General features: G+C 40.8%; 1 protein-coding gene across 1 annotated transcript in view; it reads right to left on the minus strand.

Annotated features, from left to right (window-relative positions):
* LOC306661359 (maestro heat-like repeat-containing protein family member 1) overlaps positions 1 to 27,090 on the minus strand; it is a 172,649-nt gene that overhangs the window by 53,425 nt on the left and 92,134 nt on the right. Inside the window, exons 11-24 of the mRNA XM_079140303.1 lie at positions 24,223 to 24,321; positions 23,628 to 23,706; positions 22,983 to 23,093; positions 21,791 to 21,864; positions 20,678 to 20,794; positions 20,407 to 20,451; positions 19,403 to 19,547; positions 18,696 to 18,739; positions 17,801 to 17,960; positions 17,241 to 17,293; positions 16,557 to 16,661; positions 9,397 to 9,513; positions 1,101 to 1,223; positions 620 to 772 (exon numbers count right to left, since the gene is read on the minus strand). Coding sequence (XP_078996429.1) covers positions 620 to 772; positions 1,101 to 1,223; positions 9,397 to 9,513; positions 16,557 to 16,661; positions 17,241 to 17,293; positions 17,801 to 17,960; positions 18,696 to 18,739; positions 19,403 to 19,547; positions 20,407 to 20,451; positions 20,678 to 20,794; positions 21,791 to 21,864; positions 22,983 to 23,093; positions 23,628 to 23,706; positions 24,223 to 24,321 — 1,425 coding nt within the window. The remainder of the gene's footprint in view (positions 1 to 619; positions 773 to 1,100; positions 1,224 to 9,396; positions 9,514 to 16,556; positions 16,662 to 17,240; positions 17,294 to 17,800; positions 17,961 to 18,695; positions 18,740 to 19,402; positions 19,548 to 20,406; positions 20,452 to 20,677; positions 20,795 to 21,790; positions 21,865 to 22,982; positions 23,094 to 23,627; positions 23,707 to 24,222; positions 24,322 to 27,090) is intronic.

Genomic DNA, 27,090 nt, shown 5'->3' on the forward strand with positions numbered 1-27,090 from the left:
AGGGCAGCTGAGAAGAGGCAAAGACTATGCACCCTTAGAGGGAAAGGGCCATCCCTCTCACCAGTCCCCTGAAGCAACTCTTCTTCATGAAACTCTTAAATTCAATAGTGTAGTATTCTTATCTCTCAAGGGATTGTCTTTCCACTGAATATTGTCTTCAATATTAGGTTGTCCAGTTGGATGGTAGATGGACAGGGAATGGGAAGAGTTTGTCCTCTCTACCCTAGGGACACATGCTCTGGACAAACAACAAAGTTAGTAAGTTTGTCCAGACACCCTTTGACACCACTAAATGTTTCTTTCCTTGAACGTGTTAGGGAATTTAGGCATTGCTTTTCCCTTCAAAGGAAAGGGCAATGAGAAGCCCATAACCATGCCACACAGCATGTCAGTGGGGAAGGAGAAACTTTTCAACAGTCCTAAAATGACTGCACTCTCCTCCAGCCAGTAGTTTCTGAGTGGCAGGATAAAGGAATAAAAAAGGATTGAAATGGAAAAGAAACAGCAATAAGCGCCCCACCCACTAAATTACACTGTAAGCCAAGCAAAGGTTCCTTAGAGGGGAGAGAGAAGTAAGGGAGGGATAGGATGTGGGTGAAAGAAAGAAATCAGAAAGTACCTTTTCCACAATGCAGTTGTGGTAGTGCTGTAGGACCAAAGTAAAGATGGTGTTCAAATGACGGAAGATGGCTCCCTTGCTCTCTGACATAATCTTGCTATAACTTAAGTAGATAGTGCTACAGACCAGCCCCCACTCTTTTTGCTGATATTCCTGTAGGGGAAAAGGGAAACTTGCCTTCTCTTCACCTTGTCCTCTTTTTTCATGAGGAAATTGAGGCCCAGAGAGGAAAAGATTGTGCAGAGAGCCCCAAAGGGTAGATGGAGCTATAGAAGGGTCAACTTGGTGATGGTGGGGATGAGTGGTGATAGCAGATCCTGAAGCATAGCCATAAGAGAGCAAGGGAAAAGACATGGATGATGAAATTGCCCTAAGGTTTAATACAATGAGAGAGGACACTTTATAGTTGAGTCACAGGCCTGGTAGAAGTGGGGAGACTGGTGATGGGGGATGCTGGCAGAGCCCATGGGAATGTCATCACCTTCATCAATTTGAGGATGGATGATGTGTCTTGGTCCACGAGAATAGTACCATATTCCTCCAGCTGGTCCAGAGTTATCTTCAGATGTTCCAAGGACACGATGCTAAGCGCCACAGCAATGCCCTGAAGCAGGGACAGTCCCAAGCCCACACCACAATTTACCATGTGCTGAGCACCTCTAATGTGCTTCTCCAGAACCAGATATTTAGACAGAAAGGAAGGGACAGGAAAGAAAAAGAAAGGAGATAAAAGGGAAATGTGGTCCTTTGGACTTATATTGTTCAAAATCCAGGTGAAGAGCCAAACACTATAGCAAGAAGTAATTTAAAAAGCAACTAAAGCCATGCGTGGTGGTGCACACCTGTAATCCCAGCAGCTCAAGAAGCCAAGCCAGGAGAATCACAAGTTCAAAGTCAGCCTCAGCAATTTAGCAAGGCCCTAAAGAATACAGTGAGACTCTGTCTCTAAATATACAAAAAAGGGTTGAGGATGTAGCTAAATGGTAAGCACCCCTGGATTTAATCCCTGCTACAAAAAAAAAAAAAAAAAAAGCGACTAGAGTCACTGGCTAACAAAATTTGAGGATTATCAAGTTCTACACTGTAAAACAGAGGAAACTTTATGCACTAGGAAGTCAGAGAAGCATTGGTCTGAGGTGGGAGTAGAGGGGAAGTACAAACCCAAGGTACATTATCAACAGGATTAGTGGCTAATTAGAGAAAAATGGAAGTGGGAAGCCTTAAAATGCTTTCAGAGAATTCCAGGCCAGTGTAGGAGAATAAAAAAATAGCAGTCACTCTAATCAAAATGGGCAGAGGGAAAAGGAGGCCCATCTGGAATAGGGAAGAGAGGAGGGAGTGAATTCTGGATGTTGTATGCAACAGAGTGGTAGGACAAATAAGAGAAAATGTTGTGGCTGAAAGCATTTATCTGGGAACTGACCATGTAAGTGGCAACCAGAAATATGAAGAAAAGACTTGGAATTCTTTAGTATCTGCCAGCAACTGTATATATGTATATATTTATTTATTGGGGATTGAATCTTGGAGTGCTTTACCACTGAACTATATCCCCAGTTTTGAGACAGGGTCTAACTAAATTGCTGAGAGTCTCCTTATGTTGCTGAGGTTGGCCTTGAACTTGTTATCCTTCTCCCTCAGCCTCCTGAGTCTCTTGGATTACAGGGTATGCCACCATGCTCAGCCAGGGACAGTCTTTGGAGGGGTCATTTTTATTGGTTCTTTTTAGTCATATATAACATTATGATTCATCTTGACAAAATTATAAAAACATGGAATATAATTTGCTCTAATTCAGTCCCCAGAAGTTGCCCTTTCTCTCTTCTCCCCCATCCCCCTGTTCCCTTTCTCTATTCTACTGATCTTTCTCCTACTCACTTACAGTTTTTTATTAGCATATTATGGATGTATGTGATGATGAGATTCACTGTGGTACATTCATATACATAAACAGGAAAGTTAGGTCAGATCCATTCCACTGCTCTCCCTTAAACCCTCTCCTTCCTCCCCCTCAGTCCTTTTCATCTACTCCATTTATCTTCTATTTCCTTTACCTTCTTTCCCCCTATTTTGGACTAGTTTCTGAATATCAGAGAAAACATTCTACCTTTGACTTTTGGGGTTTGGCTTATTTCACTGAGTATGATAGTCTTCAGTTCCATCCATTTACCAATAAATGCCATAATGTCATTCTTCATTTCTGAGTAGTACTCCATTGGTTCCAAGCTTAGCTATTGTGAATTGTGCTGTTATAAACACTGATGTGGCTGCACATCAGTGTTACAAACACTGTGTGCTGATTTTAGATATTTTGGATATATACCAAGGAGTGGGATAGCTAGGTTATATAGTGGTTCCATTCCTAGTTTTTAAGGAATCTCCATACTGATTTCCAGAGTTGTTGCACTGAATTCTCACCAACAATGTATGAGTGTACCTTTCTCCCCATGTACTCACCAACACTTAATAGCATTTGTATTCTTTGTAATACCCTGAAGTAAAATCTCAATGTAGTTTTAATTTGCATTTCTAATTGCTAGAGATATTGAACATTTCTTTCATATATTTGTTGACCATTTGTGTTTCTTTTTTTGAGAAGTGTTGTTTAGTTCTTTTCTTCATTTATTAACTGGTTTATTTGGGAGTTTTTTGGTGTTCTTTTATTTCTTTAAATATTCTTGATATTAATGCCCTATCTGAGGAGCAGGTAATGGAGATCTCCCATTCCATAGGCTCTCTCTTCATTGTTTCCTTTGCTGTGCAGAAGCTTTTTAATTTGGGCCTACAATTTCTTCCAGCAATTGTGGAGTTACTAGTTTAATTTTCAGGTCTTTGATCTACTTTGAGTTGAATTTTGTGTAGAGGTCAAATGTCATTCTTCTGCATATGAATATTCGGTTTTCCCAGCACCATCTATTGAAAAAGTTATCTTTTCTCCAATATATGGTTTTGGTACCTTTGTCTAGTATCAGATAACTACTTATGTGGGTTTGCCTCTGTGTCCCCTATTCTATTTCATTGGTTTTCATGTCTGTTTTGTTTCCAGTACCATGCTCTTTTTGTCACTACAGCTCTGTAGTATAAATTGAGGTCCTATATGTTTTCTGTATTCTCACAGTTCAATTTGGGTAGGTCATGAAATTCATCCAGATCTTCAAAATTTTCTAGCTTTCTGGAGTCAAAATTTCAAAATTATTTCTGATGATCCTTTGGATTTCAGTGGTATCTGCAATAATATTTCCTTTTTTATGTCTAATTTTGTTGATTAGTTTGAGTGTTTATCAATATTCTTTATCCTTTCAAAAAACCAATTTTTGTGTTTTTATTCTCAGTTTTATTGATTTCATCTCTAATTTTAATTATTTCCTGTCTTCTACTAATTTGGGTGTTTGTTTTTTCTTCTTTTTCTAGTGTCTTGAGGTGTAATGTTAGATTATTTGGCATCTTTCTATTCTTTTTAATGTATGAACTCAATGCTATGAACTTTCCACTTAGAACTGCCTCCACAGTGTCCTAGAGATTTTAATACATTGTATAACTATTCTCATTTTTTAAATTTCTCTCCTGATATCTTCTGCTATCCATTCATCATTCAAAAGTGAATTATTTAACCTCTTATGGTTAGAGTGGTTTCTGTTTTTTTATCTTGTCATTGATTTTCAATTTCATTCCATTATGATCTGATAGGATGCAAAGAATTATCTCTACTTTTCTGTATTTGCTAAGATTTGCTTCTGGTCTATTTTAGAGAATGTTTCATGCCCTGTTAAAAATAAATTTAGTCATTGATGGATGAAATATTTTATAGATGTCTTATATGTCAATTCGATTAATAGTATTTTTTTAGTTCTTAAGAATCTTAGTTTATGTCTGGATAATCTAGCTAGTAGTGAGAAGTGTGTTGAAGGGCTTGTTGTATGTATGTAGATGCACTACTGTTTGAGGCATAAATATTTACAATCATTATATCTTATTGTTGGATGATTCCTGTAACCAGTATGAAGTGACCTTGTCTCTTCTGATTAATTTTGGCTTGAAGTCCACTTTGTCTGATGACAGAGTAGCGATCCCTGCTTCCTTTTGGCTACCATTTGCATGGTATCTTTTCCCATGTTTCACCTTCAGTGTTTGTCAATGAGTCTCTTGTTGGATCTTGTTTTTTAATCCAATCTGCCAATCTATGTCTTTTAATTAGAGTTTATGCTATTTACATTCAATGTTATTTTAAAGAGATGATTTTTACTTTCTGCCATTTTGATTTACTTCTAATGTTTAATTCAGATTTGTGACTATTCTTCTAGTGTAATTCATTCCTATACTGGTCTTCATTTTAATTTTTCATTCTTCATGAAATATTTCATGGAGTAGGTTTTGTACTACAGGCTCTGCAATTATGAATTCTTTTAGTTTCTATGAAGGGTTTTTATTTCATCTTCAATTATGAAGGATAATTTTATTGGGTATAGTAATCTTGGTTAGCACCTGTTTTCTTTCACAGCTGAATATATATTATTCCAAGCCCTCCTGATTTTTAGGGCTGGGTTGAGAAATCTTTAGAAATCTGAATTACTTCACTTTTAAATGTGACCAGTTTTCTTCTCTTGCAGCTTTTAAAATTCTATCTGTACTCTGTATATTAGGCATTTTCACTATAATGTGTCTTGGAGTAGATCTATTCTGATTCTATTTGGATTTCTATATGCTGCTTGTATTTGAATTTCCATTTTATTCCTAAGATTTAGAAAATTTTATAATATTTCATTGAAACAGATTATGCATCCCTTTAGTTGATCTACCCTGATGATTCTTCAGTTTGATCTCTTGATGCTATTCCAGATTTCTTAAATATTCTGGTCATGGTTCTCTTAACATCTTTTCTTTGTGGTCAAGCTTATTTTCAAGATTATATGCTTTGTCTCCAAGACTTGAAAAACTATTTTGAAAATGGTCTAATCTATTAGTGATGCTTTCCACTGAATTTTACATTTGGGTCTGTTTCAGAATCTCTATTGAAGTGATCTTTCACATTCTGTATTTTCTAATTTTATCCCTTACATGCTTTAGCTCACTGAACAATTTAACTGTGAACTTTGTAAATTCTTTCTCTGACATTTCTCCACTGTGATATCAATGGAGTCAGTTGTTAAAGTGTTATGGGCTGTTTGGGATGGTTTTTTTCCCTTGCTTTTTCATATTTCTTGCCCATCTATTGGGATGGTTATCACTTCCTCTTTTAAGCAAGGGACTCTTTTGTGAGCTTTTTTTCTCTTAAGAGACCTGAGTTGGGTATTGATACTTTAACTCAATATGTGGCCTCTGTTGATCCCAATATCAGCATCACTTTGAAAGAGCCACGGAACCCTATTTACTACAATCACTTCAAAGCCAAGACACATAATATTCAGCCTCATAAAAAGTGAGAAAGTTGTTCATATTGTTCTCCACATTTCTCTAATCCAGGTATAAACTTGTAATAAAGTTTTGGAATAGATTATTAAGTATAGTAAAATTGCTATATTATATGGGGGCTCACAGAGAAAGAAGAAAGATTTGATAAATGAGAGATAAAAAGAAAAAGACAATATAGAATAATACATGTCCAGGTAAAAAAGGAGAGAGAGGGAGAATAGTGGGTAAAAGGAGCAAGTATAAAGTAGAGCTAGGAAGACAAAAAGAAAATAATTTCAATTAATGCTTTAAAGCATTAGAAGAAACACATTCAGATGGATTGAAGGTACAATGTTGGTTATTAAGGTAACAACTATTAATCTAGATAAAGAGTAATGTATATGATTAAAGTTGACATTTAGAGTTATTTTTAGTTAACCATGCCAAGGTTAAGAAAGTTCTTTTTTAAATTTTGATATGTATTACATTAGGATTTGGCACATTTATAAGACACCTTGTCATTGTTTGACTTTGGATCCCTCCAGAGGTGCTGGGGCACAGGGACCACTCCCTTAGTTGCTATGAACCTCTCAGCAGCTAGTTCTGGTTTATCAGCTCAGGGGCCTGTGGATGGCTGCTCAGAGGGTGCAGCTGGTTATTTCTATTGTGTGAAGTAGTTCAGGATGCAGAGCTCTAAGCTGTCCTGATTACTGTGGGTCACTGTGTACCCATTCCCTTCTATAGGATCCTTTTTGTGGTACAGCCTAATGGCTGTCTACAAGCACAGGTCCTGCAGTTGTGGATTCTACACAGGTGATCTGTGGTGTAGATACATTCCTCTTGGCCAACATAGCTCACTGGGGTACTGCCCTTAGTACTGAGTAAAGATATTCAACTGGTTCACCTGGGTTCCAGCTTCCACTGCCCCAGATTGTAAACAGTGGGTGCTGATTTCCTCTACTGACTGACTGAGATAGGGTCCAATCAGTGTCCCAAACAGTGCCCTAACACTCACCAGTTGCCACCATGGGTCAGGCCAGGAGCCCAGTCAAGCTAGAAGCCATCACTCTCTGCTTCCTTGGACCCAGGGAACTTCTGCTTTGAATGACCTTCCTTTGGCTATGGTAATGATCCAGGCCCTTCCCTTTAAGCTTCTGGGGTACTCAAGCCACTTTTCACTATGGCCTTCTACAGGCTGCTGCCATGATCCAGAAATCATCCCTCTATGCCACTAGATATCCAGGCAGTTTCCCTCCAAGACAGGCCCCATGCAGACTGCAGCCACAATGAAGGGGACAGTCCCTCTAGGCTTCTAATCACAGGCAACATGTCACCATTCCTCCCCCCAACTTCAGCACTCAGTGGTGGCAGCAATCCTGACTGTTCTCCTTTCCTCTACTGGGGCCAAAACTGCCTTGTCACATGGATCGGGGCTCTCACTTCTCACAAATTGCAAGTATCCTCTACTCAGTCTCCATCCAGGCTCCCTGGCTCCCACAGAGGCTGTGCAGAGTGCTGGGTTGGGTGAATACTTCCCAAGCCAGTCTGCTCCACCCCACTACCCTTGTTTGCAGTACAGAGAAATGGTTTTAACAGCTTTCGACCAGTAGCAATCCCTCTACAAGTTATTTCTATATCGATTCTTAAGAGATCCTACTGCTGGAGTACTCCCTCTGATTTAATTTGTTGCTATCTGGAGGTTGGAAGAGGCCACGTTGATTTAAGGGGGTGACTGGTCAGTTGTGAGGTCACAGTCTAATTCAAATCCCTCTGTCTTATGCCAAGCCTTTCCCTAGGTCTCACTCAACAAGGATCACTGAGCACAGAGACTGCCAATACAGAGTTGCAGGTGCCAGCTGCAACTAGCTAGTTATTTTGCTCTTCCTGAAGCTGGAGTCACCATTGAGAGGAGGAACCATTTCCCCAGAACACAGACCCTCAAGAAAGAATTATTGAGATGTATAGATCACTGGCCTCCAAGCAAATAAAGGGAAGTTTTTTCCTAGTTATTAAGGAAGGACAAATTGAGCATATTGAAGGGGTTCTCTTCAGTCTGTCTTCTCAGGTCCTCCCTCAGCCACCAGCTTCTACTCATCATGGTCATCATCATCATCCTTACTTGCCCGTATCAGTACTTAGTTTGTGCCAGCCTTACACATGTTATCTCTCTGATCCTCACACTAAGGCTTTCATGTAGATATTATCATCCCCATCTTACACACAGGGAAGTATAATGGCTCCCAAATCCAGATGTCCAACCCAGATCAGAGATCCAGATGTCCTTGGCTACTAGACATTCCTACCTGGCTGTACCATGGGGACCCCAACCCCTCCTGTCAAAAGTCAACTGCATCAGTTTGCTCCCCGGTTTTCTCCTGAATTCCTTGCTCTCATCAAAAACACTATGAACCTCCTGACTAGGCACACCAGAAACCCAGGTAACATCTAGGGCATTTGCCTTGCCCTGCATCCAGTCTGTTCCCAAGTACTGGCAGAGGATCACTTTCACTTCCCTGTCAAAGAACTCTGCATTCCAGGGCAACCAGAAAACTAATTGCTCTCCAGACATGCCCCGAGGTTCTTACTCTTCTCTCCAGTCTCAGCTTGGGGAAAATTATCCTGTGGGAAGAACTGCTTCCTCCAACTATACTGTCTCCACCAGTTCAAGTAGCAATAGTTTCAGCCACCACCATGCAGCCTTTATTAAGACTACTCCGTGAAGCAACTGGGGAGGCTGAGGCAGGAGAATCACAAGTTCAAGGACAACCTCACTATTTTAGTGAAACCCTGTCTCAAAAAGAAACCAAAAAGAATAGTGGTGGAACAATTGGCAATATTTGAATTGGGCCTATAAATTAGATAATGATACTATAGCAAAGTTAATTTCCTGATTTAGGTTTTTCACTGTGACTATATATGAGAAAATTTTTGCTTTTAGGTAATGTACACTGAAGTACTTAGAGGTAAATGAGCATCATACAATTTCCTGAAATGATTCACAAAATAATAAATATATATGTTTATACACACACACACATATATGAAAAAAAGAGAGAGATGATAATACAAAGGAAAATGTTACACTTTGGGAAATCTGAAGGAAGGGTATACAGAAATTCTTTATACTATTGTTTGTTTTTCTTTGATAAATTTTCTGTAAATATGAAATTATTTCAAAATAAAAAGTTTTTTAGAAAATATCCTCAGAGGAAGGTACCATAGCCTCATTTTACAGAAATACAGAAAGATTTGGTAATTTACCCAAGGGCACATAGCTAGTAAGGAGCAGAATTGAGATTCCAACCCAGGAAGTCCAGCTTGTCAAATATGAGCTTTTAACCTCTCTAAAATGAGAAATGTTCCCCTTTTATCATGGTCCTCTGCCTCACCTCTCTCTCCTGCAGCTCCTCGTGGGCACTGTTCAGGATGGATAAGAGCATGGTCTTCACCAGATGAAGATTCCTTGAGGTTCTCAGGGTGAAGCCGAAGAATTTATATAGGAAAGCCTGAGATAGATGGGAATATGAGATAGATTGGAATGAAGTTGGGACAGCCAAGGGAACAGTCATTTCAGAGACAGGAATTGTCAGCCACCAGTCTCCTTTCTGTCTCAACCTCCCCGCCAGCCTTCTTAGTCCTCAGGGTCAGGGTGGGGGTATGGATAAGGTAGCAGTCTCATAGTATAGCAGCTAAAGCTAAAGGGAAGAGAAAGTTGCATATCTCATTTCTCAGTCTCTTAGGGTAGGGACCATCCCATCTCAAGAAATTCCCTGATAAACAAACTTCCCACTTCCACCTGGGAAATACAGTTCCTTAAATTTGCATGTTTAAATCAAAATTGCATAATGGTAGATATGTTTACATAGTCTTTCTCCCTTAGTCCAGTGATCTTTATCCTTGCTTACTATATACTTCTCTACTTTCCAACTTAGTGTCTTTGCATTTCCTATTATTTTCTATTTGTACACTCTTTCCCTATTCTTCTTTCACTCACATTAGCCCCATGCCTCCCATGACCTCCTCTAAGTTCCCCTCCAATACACCACACTGCTCCTTTCCTTCAGAATCTCATCCGTCACTAGTGATTCTGTTCATGTATTTGTTTGGTTTATTCCCAACTCTCCCCAGCCCACATCTCTGCCCAGAATGTAGCTCAGCTGCATTGTTTATCTTGCTGATCACCAGTGCCTATGCAGAGCCTGAACAGCACACATACAGATGTCCTCCTTGATGAACAAATGTTTTACCAGAACATTTTCCCCACTCTGTCCTGTGCTGTTGGCTCCCTGTCCAGACTTGAGAGCGCTTTCCTTGTGACTGGCCACAGGCCAGTTTCACCTATAGACTTCTCCCATCATTCCCCAGGTTAATCTGGGCCTCTGTGCCCAGGGGAGCCTTGGAGTTGCATTCTTCCATCCTCCTGCCTAGCCTCCTACCAAACTATGGAAGCCTAAAGCTAAGGGCAGACAGATAGGCAGAGACCTAGGCGCAAAAGCCCCCCTTGATTGTCTCTAGGCAGGAAAGACTCTGCAGTGCAATTTACACCAAGGACTTTCATGGGGTCAGACCAGGTCTTCATATGCCTTCTGTCTTTCCCCATCTACCTTCCTTCATGCTACTCCAGCTTCTCCCAAGAGTACTCCCTTAAAGATAGTGGAATAAGACAGACATCATTACCCTATGTACATGTATGATTACATAAGTGGTATGAATCTGCATCGTGCACAACCAAGGAAATGAAAAGTTGTACCCCATCCATGTACAATGAATCAAAATGCAGTCTGTATAAATAAAAAAATAAATAAATAAAATATTACATACAAAAAAGAAAAACGACTTGTGGAGAAGCCCAACAGAATGCACACTTTCATTCCAGCTTGCTTCACTTTCTTCTGCTAAGGTTGAATTAAATTAGCAGCATTGATTTTTTTTTCATCTTCAAAATGCATTTTAAAATTTAAAAAATCATTAAAAATGAATGATGAGATGTTTATGTTTGTAAAAAAACATTGTCTATTCAGACATTAATAAAAGTATTTGAATCCTCTAAATATTCTAAAAAAATTTTTAAATAAATGAAATTTTAAAAAAATAAAAGAAAATGGGTACATCAACTAGGCGAGGTGGCAAATGCCTGTAATCCCAGCAGCTTGGGATTCTAGGCTGGAGGATGGCAAGTTCAAAGACAGCCTCAGCATAAGCAGGGCACAGAGCAATGCATTGAGACACTGTCTCTAAGTGAAATATAGAGCTAAGTGAAATAGAGCTGGGGATGTGGCTCAGTGGTCGAGTGTTCCTGAGTTCAATCCCTGGTACTCCCTCACAAGAAAAAATAAAATAAGATAAAATGGGTACTTCAAATCAGTAGGAAGCAAGGAAAAGATCACAGGGGTTTCTAAGAAAGTTCTCTTTGGAGGAAGTTTGCAAATAAGGAAAAATGTAGCCTCAAGAGTGCCTGTTGTGCAACTATGAGGGAAAGTTTCCCTGAGATTTAAATCAGTGCTGAGGAAGATGAGACTCTAAAGGAAGAGTTAGTGTCCACTCAGGGAGTGGAAATTCCCCTGAAGACCACTTATCCAGGAAGGGAGATGCTATACCCCAAGTGACGACATTAGGAAAGACAGACAAGTTTGATTTAGTGTGCTCTTGCCCCATTATTCCATTTCCTCTCTACAAAATGAGGATGTTGAATTTGGTGAGATCTTGAGGCCCATCTATTTTCAGTATTCTGCACATTTTTGTTTCTGTAGAAAACACACAGGTTTGGTGTGTATGTGTGTTTTGGTGGATTGAACTCAGGGCCTCTTCTATACTAGGCAAGTGCTCTGCCACAGTCACAAAGTACAGGCTTTGGGATTTGGTCATAGGGCTAGGGCCTACTGAGAAACAGGCAGCATGAAGATCTGACTTTTTTTTTTTTATATTGAATTTTGGTATTGAATTGAATTTTTGGGGGGGAATTGAATCCAGGGTGCTTAATGACTGAGCCACATCCCCAGCCTTTTTTTTTATTTTATTTAGACACAGGGTCTTTTTTAAAAAAAAGTCAAATTGTATATTTTTTAATGTGGTCTTCATTTATTCTAGAGAATGAAAAAAATTTCAAACAAAAATATAAAATGGGTACTTAACAATTTGAGGGAATGGTCATAGGGAGGCAATGTATAAGCTAAGAACTGAGCTGGGAATTGGCTTTCCTTTTTTTTAATTGTAAACAAATGGGATACATGTTGTTTCTCTGTACATGGAGTAAAGGCATACCATTTGTGTAATCATAAATTTACATAGGGTAATGTTGTTTGATTCATTCTGTTATTTTTTTCCCTTCCCCTCCCTTTCTCCACCCCTTTTTTTCCCTTTCCCCACCCCTCCCCAACCCTCTTTTCCCTCTATACAGTCCCTCATTCCTCCATTCTTGCCCCCCTCCCACCCTCCATTATGTGTCATCATCCTCTTATCAGTGAGATCATTCGCCTTTTGGATTTTTGAGATTGGCTTATCTCACTTAGCATGATATTCTCCAATTTCATCCATTTGCCTGCAAATGCCATAATTTTATCATTCTTCATGGCGGAGTAATATTCCATTGTATGTATATACCACAGTTTCTTTTTCCATTCATCAATTGAAGGGCATTTAGATTGGTTCCACAATCTGGCTATTGTGAATTGAGCAGCTATGAACATTGATATGGCAGTATCTCTGTAGTATGCTGATTTTAAGTCCTTTGGGTATAGGCCAAGGAGTGGGATAGCTGGGTCAAATGGTGGGTCCATTCCAAGTTTTCTAAGGAATCTCCACACTGCTTTCCAGAGTGGCTGCACTCATTTGCAACCCCACCAGCAATGTATGAGTGTACCTTTTTCCCCACATCCTCTCCAACACCTGTTGTTGCTTGTGTTCTTGATAATTGCCATTCTAATTGGGGTGAGATGGAATCTTAGGGTAGTTTGATTTGCATTTCTCTTATTACTAGAGATGTTGAACACTTTTTCATATATCTGTTGATTTCTTGTACATCTTCTTCTGTGAGGTGTCTGTTCATTTCCTTAGTAAGAAACCCAGAATAGCTAAAGCAATCCTTAGCAGAAAGAGCGAAGCAGGGAGTATTGCAATACCAGATCTTCAACTCTATTACAAAGCAATAGTAACAAAAACAGCATGGTATTGGTACCAAAATAGACAGGTAGATCAATGATACAGAATAGAGGACATGGACACAAACCCAAATAAATACAATTTTCTCATACTAGACAAAGGGGTCAAAAATATGCAATGGAGAAAAGACAGTCTCTTCAACAAATGGTGCTGGGAAAACTGGAAATCCATATGCAACAGAATGAAATTAAACTCCTATCTCTCACCCTGCACAAAACTCAACTCAAAATGGATCAAGGACCTTGAAATCAGACCAGAGACCCTGCATCTTATAGAAGAAAAAGTAGGTCCAAATCTTCAACATGTCAGCTTAGGATCAGACTTCCTTAACAGGACTCCCATAGCACAAGAAATAAAAGCAAGAATCAAACAAAAGCTTTCTCTCAGCAAAGGAAACTATCAGTAATGTGAAGAGAGAGCCAACAGAGTGGGAGAAAATCTTTGCCACTCATACTTCAGATAGAGCACTAATTTCCAGAATATATAAAGAACTCAAAAAACTCTACACCAAGAATACAAATAATCCAATCAACAAATGTATACTTTATTTTTATGTAGTGCTCAGGTTTGACCCCAGTGCCTCACATGTTCCAGGCAAGTGCTCTATCACTGAACCACAACCCCAGCCCCTGGAGATGGGGTCTTGCTGAATTGCTAAGTGCCTCACTAAGTTGCCGAGGCTAGATTTGAATTCAGGATCCTCCTACCCTGACCTCCTGAGTCATTGGAATTCTAGGTGTGGGCCACTATGCAGGGCTCAAACCCCAATTCTTGCACTCAAGTCACAAAGATTTTAGACAGGTTGCAAAGAGGAACAGGCATGAATATATTAGAAGGAATGGGAAAGGGACAAGGGGACACTCTTTAGGGAAAGAGTAGGTCCTCTCAGAAAGGAGAGGGACAGCATGCCTCTCCTGCACTCCAGTTTTATTGGAGAGTCCAGAGAAGTTTCCAACACAGCCCTGATTAATCATGGGGAAATTAGTAACCTTTCCCTGGTAATCAGGCATGTGGTTTAGATATAATTAATCCCAACCCCAGTTGCAGGGAAGGATGTCTCTTGACTTTTGATTGACAGCAGGATGACATCAGACTTTCAAGTATTCACTGCCATGACAACTCTAGATCACTTTGGCTCATGCTGACAGGTTCTAATTGGATTCTTTTTTTTTCTTTTTTTTTTTTTACCTTCATTTTATTCATTTATTTATATGTGGTGCTGAAAATCAAACACAGTGCCTCACACATACCAGGAAGTGTTCTACCACTGAGCCACAATCCCAGCTCTAACTGGACTCTTCACCATAAATTCTTACAGATTGTATTGTTAGGAGGTTTTTTGGGATCTGCTCTATGAAAAGTGTCACAAAAGTCTTCCAGCTCCTACAGCATAACTTGAGTTCCTTTTACAGATATTTTTTGGGTCTCCATTTTTCCTGCAGATAACAGATAGATTGCTGCGGAATGTGACATATCCTGTCTGCTTAAGCCAGGCAGGGCTGCAAGTAAATTGGTTCTTAGAAAAGAAAGCATGTGGGGATCAGCACAGTGGGCCCATTTTATAGAATTATTCCCTTAACCTCATGCTCCCACCATTCACACCTGTCTGTTCCCTGTCAATACCACATATCTGAGGTTGAATTCTATACGACCTTAACTAAGTTACTTAATCTCTCTGAATATAAGTTTCTTCACCTATAAAGTGGGCTTCTCTATCATACTTCACAGTGATTTTTTTTTTTTTGGTGACTAAATGAAAATACTGCATAGTGCCTGGCATATGTTATATCTCACTATGCTTCTCCATATATGTAGAACAGACAGTGAGCCAAGTCTGGTCCCTGGCTTTTGTAAATAAAGTTTGTTTATCTAAAAAGAGAGAGAGACACAGAGAGAGAGAGAGAGAGAGAGACAGAGAGAGAGAGAGACAGAGAGAGAGAACTCCCTTGATAAATCACTTGCACTACAAACACCACCTACATGATAGATCACTTAAGCAAGACTCTCCACACCTCAGACTCTGCTTCTACCACCTGACCTAAGGCACTGATTTTACTTGGCAATTACTACTAATCTTCCTCTGCAAGGTGGGCCATCTTCCCAGTGTACCCAGGACCAAGGCCTTTTCTGGACTTTTAGTGTTAAACCTGGGACAACTTCTATGAAAGTGAACAAATTATATTTTTATGGTGATTATGTGCAAACTTGTAACAACAAAATCCTCTGTTATGTATAATTGTAATACACCAATTAAAAATATAACTGGGACAACCACAAGAAAATCAAGATGGTGAATCATCTCCATGAAAGTTGCTTTGTCCCCCTTCACAGGTCACATAAGTAGTTCCCCTCTGCAGTGCTATCTCTTAGACTACTCCCTCAGGTACACATGATTTCCCTGAAGACAGGGCCTGTCTTTTACATGATGAACCTGGGACTAACAATACTTGCTGCATTGTGGGCACCTAGTACATATTTCTAGTAACTGAATTTATAAGATAACAATTCCTGCTCGTGTCATGTTGCATCCCTAAGCCACCATCTACAAAGCAGAGCATCTCGTAGGTGCTTTGTAAATATTTGCCAGTACTTAAGGTCTTAGAAGTAAGGCCTCTTGCCTGGAGATTCCTAAGCTAAAATAAAGTATTGCTCAGGGACAGGCAAACAAGATCAAAAATCAAAGAACCTGGATTCAAATGCCAATTGTATAATAATCTGCTGAAGACTGTAAAACCCCTGGATACTGGGTTGTTTAGCCTTTTGAGTTGACAAAGCATCTTCACAGGATCCCTGTGTTTGCTCCTCATCAACCCTCCTAGGATCTAGAGGTTATTTTTGCCATTTCCCAAGTAGGCAAGTTAGATTAAACACAGACTAAGGCATCTGATGCCCAGAACACTTGCAACAGCCAGAATGAGGACCCAGGCCTTTGTCATCATGGATACAAACACTATGAAGAAAGGTGTCCCACTATCTCAGTCAGCTCTGGATCCTAATGTCAAGCACAGTCCTCAAACCATGCTACATCTTCAAACAGTTTAAATTAACTTGCTTAAGTTTGACTCTATGGTCAATAATCTTTCCATTGTACCCAAGTACCAGCTATATTCTGTACAGAATTGCTGGGAGGTTCCATTAAGACAACAGAAAATAGAGAAAGCCTAAAACACTATGCAAACATGAGATACTCTCATGCTCTTGCCATTCCAGAGTGATCTTGCTCATTCCTCGATTCCTCAGGGCCTAGGGACACCACTTTACTCTTGCCCCCAAGACCTGTCCTTCATGAGCATTTCTATGACCCTTCCCACCAGGTTCCTTCCTCACCCTCACTCCATGCCCCCACCTGCTTCCCTTACAACTCCCACCCCAGCCACACGCACATCCATACCTTCTCCTCATTGTCACTAAAGTAATTTATCTTCTCCAGGACGGCTTTGGTGAGTTGCTTCAGCCAATCATCATCATTGATGGCCATTAGTGACTGACCTGAAAACTGAGAAAAAGGAAGGGAGGAGAAAGCCAAAAGGAAAGGTGGGTGGGTTTCTCTGCCTCATAGAAGTGGAGTAAGAAAGAACCAAGAGGCAAGGACACTGTCTGAAAATACAGAAAGACCAAAAATGGAGTCCAGCTTGGTCAGAGACTCAAGAACAACACTAGAATAATGGTCATGCCAACTCGTGTATGAAGAGGATCCTTTCAGCTCACAAAGCCCTCTCCTTTATCATCCTATTGAACTGTGTGAGATAACAATGATCATTCAGTTTGCAGATGAAGAGGCAGTGGTCTGGAGAGGCTAAATGGCTTGCCCAAGAACATAACAACCAGGGATCTTTCCTTGCTCTCCACTGCAGTTTGGGCCTTATGGGTGTGAAAGGTCAAATCTTTAGAGTATCATCAGAGACCCCCCATACAGGGACCAGGAGTCACAAGTCCCCAGACAAAGGTTCCCTTGGTCAAGAAGGTCCCTTGATCATGGCCTTCACCATGGGGTTCCCAGAGCCTCTCTTCCCCTATCATGCTGAAGAGGGAACCTCACTGGGTGGAGAGAGGTATCTCTCAGGGATGGCCTCACCTGGAGGAGTCTCTCCTCCCACTCCTTCTGATTCAGGGTCTTCTCAGTGTGATCTGGAAAAGATAACAGTATGAAGATGCTCCAGATCAGAAGGCCCCATCCAGGGAAAAAAGAACCAACACCAGAACATTCTACCCTCTCATCTCACTCTCACTACAACCCTGCAAGACAACTGCTAACCCACTTCATGAGGCCCCAATAGATGAGTGACATTCCAAAGGTCAGATACCCATAGCTGTTCAGTGTCAGAGCAAGGATGCAAACCTGGGTCTGTCTGAAAGCCTTTCACATTCTCCCATAATCCTCAACTCACATGAATAGGCAATAGTCACTCTGGGATTATAGAGACTCAGAGCTCTGGACTGAGAATTTGCTTCACATAGAACATTAACCAAATAAGCAGACCCCTCCAAAGAGCATTCCAGAAGGGAAAGCAGATATTCCCACACCTCCTCACCCCTAACCAGATCCTTTCTATACCTGTGACTCAAACCCTTCTGGAGTCTGCCCCACTGCCCCAGCTCCATCCCTCCCCTCCACCCTCCCAGCCCACTCCTCACCATCCAGGATCCGCAACATCTGGGGGATCTCCTTCTTCCAAACCTGACCCACGCTTGAGTTGATAACAGGATGCAGGGAAGTGATAGGATGCAGGGCAAATAAGAGCCTTAAGGAGCTCACACCAAACTCCTTTTCTCTGTAAGGCTTCAGGGAAAGCATCTGAGAAACAAGAAAAGCAAACAGGAGGCAGAGAAAAAGAATTTAAGAATGAAGAAAATTAGAATAAAATCACAGAAAGGTAGACCTGAAGCTTAGACATTCCCCATTCATTTCCACTTGTTAAACACGTTCTCCAAAATGCTCTCAAACATCACCTCTTCTGCCACACCTTTCATGACGCCTGGGGACCAAGTTGGCCCATTACTCCGTTAAGACCCCACTGCACCTTGTGTTAGTACACTCATCACATTGATCTGTAGTGACTAGATTACTTGTTTCCCTCATTACAACTGTGGACATCTCAGGTCTCTCCATCCCTCCAAGTGTTCGTAACATCTGTCATAGTGGTGAGCAGACAGAGAAACAAAACACACTTGTTGAGAAAAATGACATCCAGAAAGGCATGGGGACTTACCCAAGGTCAAGAGAAAGAAGTTCACCATCAGACCACGCAGGAGGCAGGTCAAGCATTTTCTATCTTACACTCAGATCCCAGGCTCCAAGTCCTACCACTTATGCTACAGTTCCCTCCTCCAAGCTCTTTAGCCCAGACTGCATCTCCCTAGGACTGACATGATCCTTAGTCTTACCTCCTTATTACATATTCAGCATAAGACTTAGAATAATAATAGTTCTCAAACTATTTAAGGATTATTAAATGGACAGACAGACAGACGAGTGATGGTGTGTGAATGGACAGATGGAGACAAGAATATTCATCCCAGCATCACTTACCACAAGATGGGTCAGTAGTTTCTGAGGGGAGATGACCTGGTCAGCTGAGAGGATAAAGGAAGGGTACAGAGTCAGTGCACTGCAGCCACCATCAGAACCACACAGGAGGAGAAAAAGCAAAGTGGAGAAGGAACATCAACACCAGTACCAGGTGTCTTGTGACATCTTGACTCAGAAAAAGAAAAAAAACGAACAATGTATTTTCAGTTTAAAAAAAATGAATAAAGTGCTGAATGACACCCTTACCCCATCGCTAATGCCACCAAGACTACAGGTCAGGGATGGGGTAAGTATGGAGCAAGGCTCCAAGCTGGGGCCAAGGAAAAACAGAGGCTCAGGAATGCCTGCAGACCGACAACTTTATAATTAACCAACAATGTTTTCATGTCTTGACTCCAGAGTTTTAAAATAAAGACTATAGGCAGGAAGAAACTGTGTCCAGGGCTGCTTCTCTTTCACAGGAGGCCCCTTGTATATCATAAGGGGCCAAGTAACCTTAGGCTGCTGCCTGACCATCTGCCTTCTCACTTATGCCTGGGCTAAGTCCCCAATGGCAGCCTCACCCACATCATAGAAATGCACCCCTCCCTCCTCAACCTGCCACCCCCACAGGGTCTCAACTGCCTCACACTCCCATACCAGGTCTGTCACAGCCTGGATGCTCACAGCTGCCACCTGTCCAGAGGCTGCCCCTCCCCTGTACTCACGCTTGAGGTGGAAGCTGCTGAGGTAGGGGACTCGGCCCAGGGTCCGTGCCTTCAGAGCTACCTCTGTGGCTGCCTTACTTAGAGTCACAAAGGACAAGATGTTGTTGGGATGACACACCAAGGTGATCAGTATGGGCAAGGACACCTGGCAAGGGATGTACCAAGGGCTTCAATTCCAAAAGCAAGGCAGCCCCAATCATACATTCTCCAACCCATGATCTCGTATTCCTTTCCTGGTTTCCTAGAGGGGCATTTGAGACCTTCACTTCATATCTAGCATCCCTCCCCTTCATTCATATTTTCTCTCTCTCTCTCTCCCTCTCCCTTCCCTCCCTAACTCCCTCTCTCCTTTTTACCCTCTCTTCTTCCCCCTTTCAGCCCATATTAGTGAAATGTAACTGAGGTCCTTGTTAAAATAATACAAGGAAGGAAATGATTATATAGAGGGGCTTTGTGAAATCTGGAACTGTGAGACTTCTAATCGCCTTCATGAGGAAACATTACAAATGCAGAAAAAAAAATGCTAATGGTCAGAAGACAGAACTTTTCAAGAAAAAGAATGACTGCAAATCCAGGGAGGAGCATAAATCACAGCTGTTTTTCCTCCTGGCCCCCCTTCTCAGCTCTGATCCATGAGTTAGCTCCTTAGAGCAGCCATGAATTATTGGAGGTTCTGTGAGCATGCTGGGCTCATGATCGTCCCTTTTATCACAGAAGGAGAAAGTGGTCCAGAGGACAATTAATTCAAGAGTTTACAACTGGAAACCATCAATGAAACTCAGGCTCAGGCCTCCAGTCTTGCTGCCCAATGTCCTCATCCTATACTCTGCCAAGCTACTGCTCAGAGGGGCCCCCAGCACCTGAGTGGAAACAGATGGAGGTGGCAAGGGATAGGAGAGACAGAACCAGGAATAAGATGGAGGGTGAGTGGAAGATAGGGCAGAGCAGCGATCTGAGAGCCAGCAGAAGAGGAAAAAAGCCCCTTTGATCCTGTCTAGCTGTACCATCTGTAGGATTTTGAAGCACATTATTCGAATGTCCTCTTCATTCTGGAATAAGAAAAGGAAATTTTAAAATTTGAAATCAATGTGAGGCCTTTACTAGCCTTTCCTTGCCTACTCACTGCTCAGGGTCCTAGGTGCCAAAGCCCCTCCACATCATGCCAGCTACCCCTCCCTCTTGTTGCCCTGCTGTTTTTAACTCTGCCCTTTCGCCTTCTGCCTCTTGAGGCTTGCCCCCCATCTGTGTCTTCCCTCACCCCTGCCCTCTACTCACTGAGGAACTGGACTGGCTGAGCTTGATGAGGTAGTCAACGATGATGTTCCCTTGGGACAGAGTTAAGTAGTCATACTGGCTTAGGGTCTCAATGAAGTTCAGGAGGGGTATACGCACCTGTGGGGGTACAGACCATCACATGGTAAGGCTGGGAAGGATATCTCAGGGATGGCCAGCAGAATCCTTCATGTTCCAGTGAGGACACAGAGGATTAGGAAGATTAGGGAGGTCATCAAAGAATGCAGATCTCCCCACTCTAGATCTCCCTACTTACAAATCTCCCCACTCCAAGCCCAGCGTGACTCTTCTGTTGACTCAACGGCCATGACAGACCACCTACCAATGAAACTGACCACTTTAGTACTCTGTCCTGAAGTTTCAATCCACTTCAATTCTGTCACCATCTTATAGAATGCTAGGTACTTTTTGTCCCCAGAGCTACTGAAAATGGCAGGAGAGTTAAGGAGGGAAAGAATCTGAGTCCAGAAAGGTTCCTATGTTCTGGCCTTCCAAGGTAAAGCCAGGAATGAATCTGTAACTCCTGAAAGCCCAACCCTCAAGACCCCATCCTCTTCATTAACCTTCTTTATGTCTCTCTTTTTTAGGATGGTTTCATTATTCTCCACTTGGCACTCAAAACCACTGTCCCTGTTTCAGGCACCTCAATGCTCTGTCCTGCTCAATCCAGAGCTGGGAGTCTCCGCTGCTTCCAACCCTGGCAGTGGGCTTGTTAAAAATACAGCTTTGGAGGATCCTACCCCAGATATGATATTGGAGATTTTCTCTCAAAACAAAACAAAACAGCAATTATGTGTTCTCAGGGGCTTAAATTAATGTCACTTAGAGCTGCGTCCCCACTGGAGACACCACACTGCTTCCTGCAGAAAAGGTCCAAAAAAAGACAGGCTGTAAGCACTGTCCATTTCTCAACTTCTTCTCAGGCTCTGAAAAACTCCAATGTAACCCAAGAACTGAGGTCTGACACCAGAACTGGACTGGCTGTAGGACCCAACCTTCCTCATTTCCCATGGCCCTCCCCCTCTCCATTTTATACCACCTTAAGAACTCAGAAAGCAATGGCCCTCCCAGCACAAACATTCATCCTCTGCTCACCGTCTTGAAATCCTCCTGTATCACGATGATGACAGAATTTATCACCTCACTCTGCAGTTTCTTTGTCTGGGGCACTAGAGAAAACACACATATGCAGCAGGAGGTCAGCTTCCTCCCTCCTTCTCTGTTTCTGGAGAGACATAAGAAGACAGACAGATGGAAAGAATTCCAGGCACAGTACTGGTCTCCAAAGGCTAGGTGGAGTCTCCAAAGGCATCTCAGTCATCCCTTGACTCCCAGGCACCCTGAAAATGATTAGCCCAGACTCGAAAGTTATCTGAAACAGTACTTTCATCCAGCTGGCAGCTAAGCCCCATTCCTTCTAATCTTCCGTTGCGGAACACACAAATTCATCTTTCCACTCAAGCTGTTCTCCCCCATCTCTTCCACCTCAACTTTTAGAACTTTGACTTTTGTTCTTCAGCTCCGTAGCTCTGGGCCCCAGGTGAGGTAGAATATCATGGCAGAAGTATGTGGCAGAGGAAAGCAGCTCAGGACATAACAACAAAGAAGCAGAGAGAGAAAGAGAGCTCTGCTCGCAAGGGACAAAATATGTATGCCAAAAGCATACCCCCAGTGACCTACTTCTTCCAGCTACACCTTATCTGCCTATGGTTATCAACCAGTTAATCCACCAGTGAATTAATGCACTAATAAGATGAAGGGTCTCATAACCCAATCATTACACCTCTGAACTTTCTTACATTGTTTTACACCCCATATATGAACCATAACACCTGTCCAATAGTGAGTTTCTTGGGAACACAGAACATGTTTTATATGTATATTCTCAGTGTCTATCACTGTGCTAAGCACACAGTGAAAGATTCACAAAACACTAGGAGGGGAAACTCTCTTGGAAAATCATATATACACCACTCAAACCAATGGCATGATAGGCACTGTTCTAAGCATCTCACCTGTTTTTCTTCAATCCTCACTAAAAAACACCAAAGGCAGATATTACTTTTACCTCCACTTTTAAAATGAGGAAAGAGAGGTAGAAATGAAATGTTATCTGTCCAAGGTTGCACAGCTAGTAAGAGGCAAAACCAAGATTGAAAACACTAAGTTTACTTTGAATTTAAAACCATCTTTGTAGCTAGTTCACTAGACAGTCTCCTGAGAAACAAGATCTTCCTAGTAAAGACCAAATCCTAAAGTCCCAGGACCATGCCCCATTTCCACTCACCAACATGGAATACATCCCGGAAGACCTGAAGGGCTGACACAACCCTGGCTGGATCCTTGGATTCCATGGTCTTTCGTATTAAAAATACCATCTGATCATTGTACAACTTGGCTATTACAAGAATGTAAATACAAGATAATCAAGGGTATATTTAAGTGTCAGTTATAAGGAGGAATAAATCATACTCACAGCAAACCCCATGACATGGAATGAATAAATTAGGGCCCATTACCATGGAGAAAGGAAGACATAAGAAAACAAGCATTTGTCCAGGATTTGCCATGCAGATATTTTTCCAGAGCTATGCCTTGTCCCTCTCCTGCCAACCACCTGCCCCCCACAGATCAGCAAACCAATAACTCCCATCAGTGCTATATATCACATTATTCCCTTTCTGAGCTGGGGATCACTATTGGAGAAAGGGAATTCAATCCTATCCCCAGGGAACAGGATTGAAAGGGGTGGAGGTGGAGCAAGGTCCACGCCCTTTCAGATTGATTAAGTTTCAAATCTTATATGAATAACTTTGTATCTTATCTAGAAGGATGGAAGCACCCCCCCCCCATGGGAACCTGGGAGCCAACTCTAGTCCAGAGACAAAAGTAAGGAACACACACCTGGGGCCAGGGAAATATGTTCACTTACTCAGCAGGGAGAAAGCCCTCAGGGAAAGGTTGTGGTTCTGCACAGAATGAGGATCTATGTTGGTGATTTTTTCACTCACCTATGAGGGAACCAAGACCATCAGACCTGGAAGAACTGAAAACCAGCACCCCTACACATGGATGGGGAAACTGAGGCTTAAAGTCATGAAAGTGTGGTGTTGGCAATAAGGAAAACAAGAAGATACAACTCATACTTAGCTCCTGAGGGAAGACACCAGCCAACAAATTAATTCTCTGGAAGGTATCACCCTTTTACAAATGTTCAGTTGTCTTCTTATCCTAGGTCATAAGGCAGAAGGCCTGGCATTTCCCATAGGCATGATGGAGTGGCTTGAGCCTTCTGCCCTTTTCCCAGAAACATAAGATGTGTCCAATTTATTGACAAAGAATATCCTACGTTGTGCCCAAATCCAGGCATTTGCCTGCTCCAAGGTATGGATAGGTACGGACACCACATGAAAGACAATGGTCATGTGGAGGTGGTGACCTGCACTGGAGAAGTCATCACCTCCAAAGAAGAGAGACAAGGCAAGTCCAAGGCAAGGCAAGGAAGTTCTCAGCCCCACCGCACTTACCAGCTTGAACAGCATGCCTGTAACATTTTCCAGCTGTGACAGCAAGTTGACTCCTCCATAGCCACTGAGAGCCAGAGCATCCAAGAGTTGACAAATACACTGTGTACACAGGGACAGTCAGAACAAGACTCTCAGCTTCTCCACGGACCCAAGGCAAATACTCTTTCCTCAACTCTTCAAGGATGGTCTAAATCATCATAATGTCACATGGCCCTTTTGGACCTTTTCAGGGCAGGTTCAGGGTCTAGTTCTTCCACAGCTAAGTACTGCCATAGCCTGTCTTTTTATCTTACCGAGGAAGCTACACTTGAATTCAAATAACTCCATTATTCCATGGAAACTTTTAGGGCAACTCAATACTGAGTGTTGCCCAACTTCAAAGAAATGAGATAGATTAATCATAAGCAAAGCAATAATTGGTTTTATTATTCTCTGATATTCAAAATTTTGCCCACCTCCTCCAAAAGTTTCCTCTAGCCTCTTTATAAGCCCTCCATCCCTTCCCTTCCAGTACATTGCCCTTCCTCAGGTAACCACTGATCTATTGTCACTTATCTGTTCCATACTTTTAAATAAACTCCCAAAATGGCTATACCAAATTATTCTAACAAGTGTGTAGTGGTATCTCACTGTGATTTTAAATTCCCTAGTGTATAAATGAAGTTGGGTGATTTTTCTGTACTTATCCGCCATCCACATATCTTCTTTTGTGAAGTATAAGTTCAAAACTTTTATCTGTTTTGTTAGTTCTTTATATAGCATAGATGTATTTGTGATTTTCAGATATTTTCTCCTAGTCAGAAGCTTATTTTTTCATTCTGTTCATAGTATCTTCAAAGAGAAGTTATTGCTTAAAGTCCAATTTATTCATTTTTCTCCTTTTATGGATTATGTTTATAGTACTGTTGCTAAGTTATCTTTGACCAATCCAAGTTCAGACAGATTTTCCCCATGTTTTCATGTAGAACATTGAGTTTGAGGGTTTACTGATTCATTTTGAGTTGCTCTTTGTGGCATGAGTTATGAATTGAAGCTCATCTTTTTGCACACAGATACCCAAATGTACCCATGCCATTTGTTGAAGAGACTTTACTGCCTTTACATCTTTACCAAACATCAAATGATAGTATACATGTGCAGTTCCATTGATCTATGCATCTCTCTTGATGCCAATTCCACACAATCTTCATTATTGTAGTTCTAAGTCATTCCTCTTTTTTGAAATTATTTTGAGTATGTTGAGTCTTGTATACTTCCATATGAATTTCATATCAGCTCACTTTTAAAAAACCACTTGGTATGCTAGATAGAATTGTGTAGAATGCAAATATTAATCTGGAAATAACTGACATTAGCAATATTTACTCTTCTTATTCACAAACATACCATATGTTTCCATTTACTTAAATCTTTAATTAAACTTAGCAGTGGTTTGTAGTTAACAATGAACAGGTCTTGTATATATTTATTCTTTAAAAGAATAAGTCTTGGATTGTTATTAAAAGTATAAATTAGTGGACCTCACAGGAAGATGAGGTGGCATTATCTAATGGAAATTTTACTGCTTAAGTACTTCATCTGAGCTAAATTTTAGAAATTATCTAAATGTCTATCAGTGGGGAATTGATTAAATGAAATATTATGGGTATGTTTAAGTACAAAACAACTTGATACATATTGGCATATTTTCAGGATAAATGAGAAAAACAAGTTACAGAAGAAAGTGCATTAATATGCTACTAAATATTGAAGGTAACTATCATCTATTTCTCATGCATATATATATATATGTATATGTATGTATATGTATGTATATATATGTATATGTATATATTTATACATATATGTGTATATATACATATACATATACATATACATATACATATATATATATATGTAAAACAAAAGTATATCTAAGAAACCAACAGGAACCTAATGACCATGGCTGCCTCTATGTAGAAGATAGGAAATTGTGGGGCAAAAGTGGGAAGGAGATTTAGTTTTCAGTATGTTTGCTTTGTATTGTTTAAAGATTTTTTTATCATTATGTATAAGCTTTACCTACTCAAACTTAATAAAACATGTTTACTTTTAAATAAAAAAAAAGAATAAGTCTTTTTAAAGATTTATTACTATGTACTTCATATTTTTATATACATGTTCATGTTGCCTGCATATACAGTTGCATATCTTCCTTTTCAGTGCATATGCCAATTAGGTCCAAATGCTAGCTAGTGTTGTTCCAATCTTTGATATGCTTATTGGTTGACCTCATATTTTGTTCTATCAGTTATTAAAAAGAAAGGTGTTAAAATTTCAGATTACAATTATACATTTGTCTACTACTTCTAGCAGTTCTATCAGTGCTCCCCTAATGTTATCTTGAAGTTTTATTATCAAGTATACAAACATTTAGAATTGTTACGTGTTTTTTTTTTTTTTAATAGGGATTGAACTCAGGAGCATTTAACCACCAAACCACATCCCCAGCCCCTTTTTTTGTATTTGAGACACGGTCTCACTAAGTTGCTGAGGCTGTCTTTGAACTCACAATCCTCCTGTCTCAGCCACACCAAGTTGCTGTGTGTTCTTAATGAATAGATTCATTTATCATTATGAAATGAACTTTTTATTCTTTGTTGTGAATTCTACTCTCTTTTTTTTTTTTTTTTTTTTTTTTTTTTTTTGAGATGAGGTTTCACAATGCCCTAACCACCAACTCCTGAGCTCAAAAAAGATTCTTCAGCCTTAGCCTCCCAACTAGTTGGGATTACAGGTGTGCGCCACCACACTCATTTATGGATCCTTCTTTCCTACTAAGACATAAATTACAACAGTTTAAAGCAAGAGTCCTTCTATGTGTATGCG

Source organism: Sciurus vulgaris (assembly GCF_902686455.1).
Source record: "Sciurus vulgaris genome assembly, chromosome: 5".
Lineage (NCBI taxonomy): Eukaryota > Metazoa > Chordata > Mammalia > Rodentia > Sciuridae > Sciurus > Sciurus vulgaris.